General features: G+C 47.6%; 1 protein-coding gene across 1 annotated transcript; it reads right to left on the bottom strand.

Moving 5' to 3' along the window:
- Positions 1-9,607: 9,607 nt before the first annotated feature.
- On the bottom strand, positions 9,608-10,169 carry LOC136459041 (uncharacterized). The gene has a single exon (XM_066458943.1). The coding sequence runs from the start codon at positions 10,017-10,019 to the stop codon at positions 9,789-9,791; it is 231 nt and encodes a 76-aa protein (XP_066315040.1). The 5' UTR covers positions 10,020-10,169; the 3' UTR covers positions 9,608-9,788.
- Positions 10,170-10,701: the final 532 nt, after the last annotated feature.

Here is a 10,701-nt window from a genome sequence, read left to right as displayed (position 1 = left end):
GAACAGGGAGAGAGGGAATGTTTCGCTGGTCAAACCCGCGCTCCGCCGGCCGCCAGCCCGCCGGCACTTTTCAGCCTGTTCGGGAGGCTGTATCGTATCGTAGATTATTTATTGCTGGCTGATTTGGTGTGAGAGAAAAACACTGTTCTCGGCTGGAAATTTACGATCGTTTACGAGCAAGCGAACAGGCTGTTTCTCGGTCAAGGTCGAGGGGACGCTAAAAAATAAATGAAACCACACATGCACGCCCCCTGGATGTTTCGCTGAAGGCGGCGCACTAGCTAGGGCATGCAGTGGCGCCGCAAGTGCACGCAGCTTGCGCTCACACACGCTGTCGTGCCATGCACGATCCCACGAAACACGAGACACATCGGTCGATTTTGCATGGCGCTTTGCTTTTATGACCGCTCCACTATGAACACCACTGCCGGATCGATCGGATATCTGGCCTGGGTACGGTGTTCTACTACTGCTGGTAGCTAGAGTGGTAGCATTCATCACCTGAGTGATGAGGCAGCGCTAGCGATGGCACACCACGCCAACTACTCACGCTGGCTGGCTTGCAATGCGAAACAAATAAACAATAATCCCTGAAAGTGCCTGGCCGGCCATGACGTGCATGGCCAAATAGGCAACGTGCGAATATCTCAAAAGTCGCAAACGCACCATTGCGACACCATATCTCGCCGCCCAGCAACTGGCACCGCCTCGAAGGGGAAATGGACGGCTAGCAAGTAAAGCACGTACGGGGAAATGCATGCAAAGGCGGTGCATGAACCATGTACTGATCAGATGCAGCCACGGCGCCGCTACGATTGCGCGTCCAAATCATCTAGAGAGCAGCAGCGCTATTGGGGCTCGAGCTCGACAAAGCCTGCCAAAAAAATAAAAAAGAAAGAAAGAAAGAAGAATGGATCATTGACGGGTTAATTTGTTGACGAGATGTCAAATCCCACATGTGGTCAGTTGGTCACCAACTCTCACCATGCATAATTGATCTCAAGTGGCCTGGGCAATTCTGCACACCACTATTGGGTGGGTGGAAATGACACTGCTCTTCGATAGAAAGCGAACACACGCAAAGTTTGCGTGTTCTCGAGAAACAAGAGGCGAGGCACTAGTTATCCAGACTCCAGAGTACGTAGAGCTAGTTGATCGAGCCGCGTCTACATTTCTGAGTAATCTATACAAGGTAAGGTCCTGGGTATATCCTCGATCGCATGTGAAGTAGTGGCTCATTTGGAAACGTTTGCTCTCATCGTCTTAGTTGGCGATCTCTCTCTCTCTCTCTGTGCTTTATTCTAGTGGTGCGCTGTGTAGTCGGTGTGTATACTACAGTATGACAGTCCGTTTCTGTTCCTGCGTAGCGCCTTTCACCTGGCCAGCATGCAACTATGACGTGTTTGGCATGGCTTCTATCGCCTTTGGCCTCTTCTATACCTCGTACTCTAACAGCACTGCTCATAGATGTCATTTTTCTCTCTCTTGATAAAATAAATTTATGACTTTTCTGGCTCCGACTCCTCTGATACTGTAGTGCCTAGCCGGAGCCTGAAGGAGCCCAATCAAACGTGGCTGATATGATGTTGCAAATACAATGGGCCAAAAATTACATAAATGTGCCTTTCAGATTAAAGAAATGCCGGTGGAGGGCGACCAAAGATAAGTTTAACATTATTTCCGGAAAAGAGGATGTTAAGATTGTGAAACTTGAGATGTATGATTTATGTCTCTATAGTTTGATTTTACGATTCTATTCAGTAGAGTCTACATTTTCCTTTGATTTTTATGTTTATGATCTTATAACTACCATCCTACTTAAAGCCCTCTGATTCGATATAGAATCTATGTTTTTTACAACATAGAATCTACGTTTTTGACAACTTTGAAGGTTGCCCTTGCCCATTGTTGTCTAAAATGACTAGGAAGAGGAGATCATCACATGGAGGGCTGCGTATGGGGAAGAATTTACCTCACTTCAAAAGTTGGCCTTTAGAATTTAAAACCTCACGTGCACACTTTAAAATTTTAGCAAAACTAGCTCAGTTTTTCAGAAATGACTTAACACAATTGTTCATTACTTTTTTTTTTGAGATAATAGGAGCTTCATTAATCAGACAATGTTACAATCGTACGCTAGCAGTTCACGGATAGCCAGTGGGGGATTAATATGCCACTCCTCCGCCACACGATCACATGAAACTTGTCTAGCAGATATGGAGCTACCCTATTACAAGCTCTATTTGCGAAAACAAAGGTAAACTCATCGAAGAACAGCTGAGTTTTCTCTGCAATTGTTCGCTGCTCTGCACAGACCGGTGTTACTAAATATATATCCGTGGCCCCACATCAAAAGTCGAACATTAAAATTAACTGGAATTCATTGGAGACGACTTAGTCTGTGTTTAGTTGGGTGAAATTTAGAAATTTGGCTACTGTAGTAATTTCATTTTTATTTAGCAATTAATATTCAATCATGGACTAAGGCCAGTCTCAATGTGAATTTCATAGAGTTTTATGGACATTAAATATGCTGACATGGCACTGTCTTGATGAAAAGAGAGAAGATAAAAGTTTTATGGGAGTAGAGAAAGTTTCATGGGGATAAAACTCTTCTGCACTGTTTTCAAAATATGGGTATGTTGGAAACTGGGAGATAAAACCCCCACTGAGACTGGCCTAATTAGGCTCAAAACGTTCGTCTCGTGATTTCCGACCAAACTGTGCAATTAGTTTTTTTCTATCTACATTTAATACTCCATGCACGTATCATAAAATTCGATGTGATGACTACTATAGCACTATTTGAAAAACTTTTTGGAACAGTTTTGGGTAGATCGAGCGATGAGATGTCTATACATATATGTGGGCCCCATGTCATAATTATAGAATGTAAGTACATTGAAGGCTAGTATCTCAATCTCAGGTAGATAGGTCCACATAAATCCAATGGACACACGAATTTTTGAAATGGTGTCTAATGGACGATGAATTTTGTTGAATGAAATGATTATGGGCATCCAAATCCAAACAGATCATATCCAAGTGTATCTAAAACAATTAGATTTTGGATTATCCAAATCCATTGCCACATCTATTCGACACTCAAGCCAAGACATGCATAATGCAGATTGATTCCAATACAATCACAAGCTATGTCTATAATGCCATGCACAACGCGTTGGATTAGCCACCAGCTGGTGAGCATTTCACAAATCGAGTAACAATTTGCGTGCAAGCTGTACTCCGCAGGGCAAGTGGGTAACTGTGCACAATCTAGAGAAGTGGCCCTGTTGGTATTTTTCTCTCACAACAAATCAGCATAAGCATCGGCATAAGCTAAATTTTAGCAAAACGAATAGGGCTAGTATACAATTGGCGACGCGCGCACAGCATAGCTACTGATGTGATCACCAGCGACTGCTGGGCACTGTCATGAACTCCACGATGTTGGGCTGATAGTTTCTTCGGCTGATAAGCCGACTACAGATAATTTGTTGTAAAAGAAAAAAAACGTGGTCTCGTCGGGAAATAGCGCTGGCATACGCGCGACGCAAGGAAATAGCGCGGCGCCGTTCTGGGAATCTGGGGTTCCTTCTTCCTGACAGGACGTCTGTCTCGTCGGGAAACGGCGGCGCTGTTTGGCGGTTGGCGCAGCGCTCGGCAAGCCGCAAGCGCGGTGCGCGCGGCGTACGCTCATTGCCGGGCCAGGAGCCACCGCCGCTGCCGCCACGATCGCACGCGTGCGCGTCGGGCGTGCCGTAGCAGTCAGGTCAGGAGAGATGATGGTGACATCTGTGTGTTGCCGCAGCCGGCAGATGCTGAGAATTGCTGCTAACGTTGAGGGATCATATAGGCCTTGTTCGTATAGATTGGGGTTAGGAATTAGTATTTGGCACTGTAGTATTTTCGTTTGTATTTGATAATTATTGTTCAACCATGATTTAATTAGGCTCTAAGGGCCGTCCTAATGGTGCATTGATGATGGTTTCTATCCTCATTAAATGACTTGTCACGTATGTAAAACGCTGACATGGTAACGTAATTAATGAAGAAAGAGAGCAAAAATCATAGAAATGGTTTCTTCATGAAAAAATCAGGTCTACTCTTGACCCAATGCACCAAGAAATCATGAAATCGTCATTGGGGAGAAACCACCGGTTTCTAGGGAGCTCGTGTCGCACTCCCATTGGAGGAAGAAGATAGAGTTGGAAAAGAGAAAGAGAAAATAATTATTACTCATATAAACCATGGATTGGAAAACAATACTTTTTTGGTGCGCTATTCTACGTTATAGAAACTACTAGTTTCTTTCGTTGGGACTGTCCTAACTAGACTTAAAAGATTCGTCTCGTAATTTACAATCAAATTATGTAATTAGTTATTTTTTTATCTATATTTAATACTCCATACATATGTCCAAAGATTTGATACGATGAAAAAAAAGTAAAAAAAACTTCCAATCTAAACGAGGCCATAATTGGGATGGGATGCCCGCGCCGGGCATGCACCGATCGGATGGAGATGACCTGCGACGGAGTAGTAGCAGCCATGAATGAGACGCCTCTGGCAACTCGCATGAGGCAGGCCATCATTGTTTACCTACTACTCCACCCCAAAAAAAACGCAATTCTAGAATAATATCATAGTTTAGTACTCCAAAATTAACTAATTATAGTTAAAAAATATAAATATTTATAATATCAAATAAACATCATTAGATTAATTACGAAATATATTTTTATAATAAATTAATTTAGAGTTATAAATGTAAATACTATTTACTAGAAACATGGTCAAACGTGAAGTACTTTAACTGACACGCGTACCATAGTTATTTCTTTTCACGGACAGAGGTAGTAGTCATCTGGTCACGTCCCTCTCAGTCTCAGCCCTTAATGGCCCCGCTCGGCTGGCCGAATTTTGACTGAAATGTTGTTGGAAAAAAATAATAGGTAAACCTGACGGAGCCAATGATGTGTTGAACACACGTAACCCGGCCTAGGGCCTAACAGAGGGACTGTGAGTGTTTTTGGAAATCATCGCATCTATCGTCTCAATAACCCACCACAGCCGCCGCCGGTGCCACCATTCACGTGGCCCGCGTTCCCACACCACACCGTGCTTGCCGGTGCCACGTGTAGATGTTAAATTAATTGTAAATCACCACAGTACTAGTAGCGATGGGCACCACAATATATGTTTGATGTTTGCAGACTTTGGAGCTGGGTGATAGTCTGATAGACATGACATTCAAATGCTGCCAATCAAGCAGAACGCAGAAAGTTTTTCTCACGATAATTTGTGCGCCCAATTTATTCTCTGGAATAATCCCAAAGCTCCTCCGTGGACCGTCCACTTGGAACAACGGGGCATGCTGTCTGAAATCTGAATTGACCAACGCAACATCAGGGACGACAAGACAACTGGCGAAGCCTACATCACTAGAGAAAACAAGAAGAAAAAAGCATACTAGTTTAGGTTCTACTTGCTCCACTAAGGCACTCACTAAAAGTTTACGTTGACAGTGCTTAATCATAGTACTATCTTTAAATTTATCTACATTTATATAAAAATATATTAATATATATAGTAACAAATAAGTGTTATTAGATTTAACATTGAATGTATTTTTGTAATATATCTATTTAGATCCTTAAGTGTTGATGTTATTTTTATAAGTTCAGTCAAACTTAAGTTGATTTGACTATGATCAAATCTAAAATTGCATGAGACGGAGGTAGCACAGTCTTGGTACGAGATTCGTACGATTGGAATGTTGTACGATGCTGGCCTAGTTGGCTAGGGGTGACGCACTGGGTGACTCTGTTTTCAGTGGTTGATATACACGGAACTCTGTTCGACTGTTCCTGTTCAGATATGGAATATCTTGCCCGAGCACTCCTGGCTGCTGTAGCTGGACTTTGCTATTCTGATTGTACGTAAAAGCGACTCCCATTTCGATTTGTAGACTTGACAGTACTCATGATTGATAGAGCAGCCGCTTATTTTGGGTATGATGACTAGTGGTTTGTGTACTTGTGTGGTGTCCGAAGAGGCAGCCGATTCCTCGGCAAATCCGTCTGCCAAAGAAAGAGATCACGCGTGATCTCCCCTCTGATGGAGCCGTCGCTTTTGAGATCAGCCGTAACAACGATCCTTGGATCCACGCTCCATGCTACATGGAGAAGCACAAGACGTAGTAACAGCGCTTCTGATTCCCTTCAGATACGTGATATTATCGTGTAAAATGACAGCTGAAAGCCGGCCGCTATCAAGTCCTAGGTAAATGATCATCATCAGCAGCAGCAGCAGCAGCAGCAGCCAGCTAATAGTACCCTCTGTCCTTTCCGGAAGCTCTTTGGTTGCTGCTCACTGGTTCAGGCGTAGGGGTAAACGCAACTGTCATTCTAGACAGCATTATTATGGCACACCCATGTCTCGTCAGAAGTGTAGCAGCTCCTTTTCAGGGCCCCGATCGAATGGCCGAATCGTGACGCGCAGATCCACCACGTTAATGGTGATCGGGGCGGGCCGGGGCCGGATGGGAGTAAGGCCCTGTTTTAGTTCGACTCCAAAATGCCAAATTTTTCAAGATTTCCTGTCACATCGAATCTTTGACGCAGGCATGAAGTATTAAATATAAATAAAAAATAAAACTAATTACATAGTTTAGACGAAATTCACGAGACGAATCTTTTAAACCTAATTAGACTATGATGTGACATTAATTACCAAATAACAACAAAAGTGCTACAGTGACGTTTCGCTAAAAAATTTGCCATCTAAACGGTACCTAAGCTCGATGGAACCAACGTCAATCGGCCATCCAATCCCGGCCGTCATGTCAAATATAATAATGTGGCGTTCCATTACAATGTGGTGCTCCATCGGCGTGGCCGCCGTGGCCCAACGAACGCGCTATCACAACACTGTTGGGGTTCGCCTGCCGGTAAGTTGCGTCTGGCCAATGCCGTAACGAACGCTTGTTGCTATCTGGTTGGAGGAGGCAGGCGAAAGCCGATACGTGAAAACCATTTTGATATTGCTTACCGCTCAGAAAACTGGCGCATTGCTTCTCGGAAAATCAATTTCGTCTGCAAAGGTTCCCATTGTTTGTGCCACTTTTTTTTTTTGGGCCAAGCTTATATCAATAGTTGTTGCTCCTGGACAATGCTGTAGGACACTTGTTGCTTCCAGGTCGCTGAGGTGAAGTAGAAAGGTGGTTGCTAGTGTACGTTTTGCCAAAAAAACACTTGCCAATGTTGCTATACAAACAAAAACCTCCAACCTCAACATATCCATAGCGATCGCATTCAACGGTGCCTCCATGATATATGGTCACTAGGTTGTCCATCTAGTTCAAATACATAACGAAACACTTGTCTTTTAGTCCAAATTAGACGATAGATAGTACCTAACGAGTACTTTCTAACTACAAGCTAAGTAAATAAGATAATAACTACGTATATATATACAGTGTACTCACAAATAAATAACTAGATCCTATTTAGTTAGCTAAATATATAACTACCTATCTAATTAATTATCTAACTATATCTATGTATCTATATATCTATGTTTCTATCTATCTACATGTCTATCTCAGTAGATCACTAACTAAATTAACTACCTGAGTCATCACATTAACTAGTAAATAACAAATGCTAAAACCACAACACTACAATCAAAGCTAACATTGCAAATTCACAATTTTTACCTGTCCGACGACGGAGTCGCGGACGTTGATGGAGTCGCAGCGGAGGCTGGGCATGGGTGAGGCCGACGAGCCGGGCCCGCGGTGGCACGGCCGGGCGCTGCAGGTGCCGGGGCCGGCGGTGGCGCCGGGATGCCCGGACGCTCCGCGCGAGTGGCACGCGCTGGGCACAGACGGGGGCAGAGGGACGCGAGCGGGGAGCGAGCGCGGAGGGGGACGGGGCCCTCCCGGTCGGAGCGACTGGGTCGAGTTCCGGGCTCCGTCGCGTGCGTTGGCGTGGCGCCGGGGGCCGGGAAGGGCGAGGGCGGCGGCGGGCGGGCGTGGGTACTCTAGAGGGCGAGGGCGGCGGGGCGGCTGGCGGAGCGCTGCTCGGGCGGGGCGCTGGCGGTGCGAGAGAGAGGGAGGGAGAGAGGAAGAGAGAAAGGATTGTGGCTCATACGTAAGACAGGCTTGGCGTCAAGATCTACGGCGCCGAGCTGCCTACCAAGTCACCGTCACGTCAACGTCGAGCCTAAGAGCTCAGCGCCAGCAACAATGGCGCTGAGACGTGTAAGCTCGGCGCCAGCAATAGCACCGAGCTAAGGGTCCAGATTTTAAAATCGTACCTCCAGAAACATATTTGTGATTTTTTTTTAAAAAAAAAGGGGGTAAAAAATAAAAAATTCGGCAACCTAGCTTGGAGTGACCAAATAAAATAAGACTCCACTTGTTCCGATCATTGGCGCATGCCCTCCGCACCAGATGATATATAGCGGCAAGAAGAAATTTTAAAACCTGAGCACAACCGTAGCCACAAAAAACCCCAAGGAAATGCTCCATCCGGCTCAGGTTCATCTGAACACATGGGGTGTCTCATCAACAACTGGCAGCGTGACCAAAGTGGTGATAATGGCGGCAGAGGATGAAGATGGTGATGAAACCCGGTGGTGGTATCCTGAAACGCATTACTACTACTACGCATCACGCGCTAGGCCGCTAGTGGTACCATCACCTCAAACGTTCTCTGGCACGATGGCCCCGCTAGTGGTACCATTACCTTCGCGTGGATCTGAATTCATCCATGACCAGGTTGACGGGTGGGGGGGCCTTCAATCCGAGAACCGAAAAGGCTGCCGCGGACGAGCGGATGATGGAATTATTGGGGGCCGGTGGTTGCTCAGGGGCTCATCAGGTCAAGGCGAGCGACCCAGGCAGCCAGGTGCCAGGACTTGGATGGGCGGAGGACCTGAAGCGAGAGAACGCGCGACGTGTACCGTGGACCGCGGTGGCGTGGGAATGGTCCCGAGGCCGAGAGGTTTAGAGGAAGGCGGCACCCAAAAATGTTACTAGCTGCGTGGCTGATCACGCAACGCAAGGCGGCCGCGGCACGGGAGGTCGGGAGCACGCAGCGCATCACGGGCGCCACAACACCAATCGAACGCCGACGCCGAGCAGGCAAAAAAGGTTGCGTCTTCGAGACGGGTTGTTCCGTGTCAGGGCGATCTGGCTCTAGCTGCTGGGGCGGCTGCCCTTTAGGCCATTGGCAGGCCGAACGAGATCATGGGCTGAATTTTGGATGCCTCTGTGGGCCAGAAGACAATTTGGGGCCTAAAGGAAGGCTAATCAGCGGCCAATTGGGCTGACATTAAAGGAGGCCGAATTCTGGGCCTGGTACGAGCCTAGAAAACATTGCAGCAAGCCCACATTTTAGTATGGTCATGCTACGGTGCCTTCCAGCTGTTTCGTTTCACGAATTTCGCCTAGAACGTCAGCCTCAGTGCATGAATCTAGAAAGTGAACTGTCACAATGTTTTAGCCGGTTGACAGAAATTCAGTACCGAATTCTGTCGCATATTAAATTTCCTCGCTCAAACCAGAAATAGTAGTTATCGAAGAGATCGACACAAAGAATTCAACAAATAAATGGTATTATTAAAAAAAGCATAATCCTCTCTTATACAGGCAAAAGAGAGGTCAGCATCAGCAGCACTGGAACCAATAGCCTAGAACAAACAGAACGAACATAAATATTCCCCTCCCCGAGCAATCCAGATCGCAGGATTCTTCCCTCCATCCCTCGCAGCAGAGCCCCTCAGTTAGCGAGGAAGGCGATGAGAGACACCAGGACGGCGACGGCCCACGCCCCCGGCTTGGAGCCAGCGAGCCCCGCGGCACCGCCCACGGCCGGCGCGGGCGCCGGGGCCAGGGCCAGGCTTCCCAGGAGCGCGTCCTCCTCCAGCTTCCTGCTGGCCGCCGCGGACGCGACCAGCGCGAGCAGCACCACGGCGAGGAGGACGGCGACGGTCTTGGTCGAGGCAGCCATGGAGGCAGACGAACGAGAAGGATCTCTCGGACTGGAGACGAGGGCTCGGCGGCGGTCGGCTTCCCTCTCCTTCTCGTCGGCTTCTCGGGCTCGCTGCGGCGCTCGAGGGGATCTGGGAGTGTGCGGTTGTGTGCGGCGTGGGGGAAGTGGAGGCGGAGCCGCGGATTTATAGGTGGGACGAGGGGAATGTAGCCGTTGGGGTGGAGGGGCTCAGGTGAGGCGAGGCCAGCTTCGGAAACGTTCGAATTCGGGCGGTGGGGACCACGCCCAGACGTTGTTCGCCTGGTCGTGGTCGTTGAGTGGAGTAGCCGTTGAGTTAAAGGCGCATATGGCCGGGCCAGCGGTCAGCAGGAGTGCAGGACAGCAGCAGCTAGCCGTTGAGGTCACGCGTGCCGGCGGAGGGAATCCAAGGGACGGCAAGGGCGCACGGCACACAGGAGGCCAGGTGAAAGGCGAGAGATGCTTCGACGAGATGTGTCCGCGCGTGCTTCTTCCCTGTTTCTGTTCGGTTCGAGTGCGCGCGTTCTACGATCCGGGCGTGGCGGGGTCTCCTCTCCTCTCCTTTCGTTTTCAAACGTGTTTCCTTCTGCGCCGGGCACAATCATGCCGATGTGCCGAGTAGAGCGGCAGAAGTGTTTGACAAGCAAACGGGGTTTGGTACGATGAACTAGTTTCGAACGCT

Source organism: Miscanthus floridulus, chromosome 6 (genome assembly GCF_019320115.1).
Source record: "Miscanthus floridulus cultivar M001 chromosome 6, ASM1932011v1, whole genome shotgun sequence".
Classification (NCBI taxonomy): domain Eukaryota; kingdom Viridiplantae; phylum Streptophyta; class Magnoliopsida; order Poales; family Poaceae; genus Miscanthus; species Miscanthus floridulus.
This window is presented reverse-complemented; position numbering and strand designations above follow the sequence as displayed.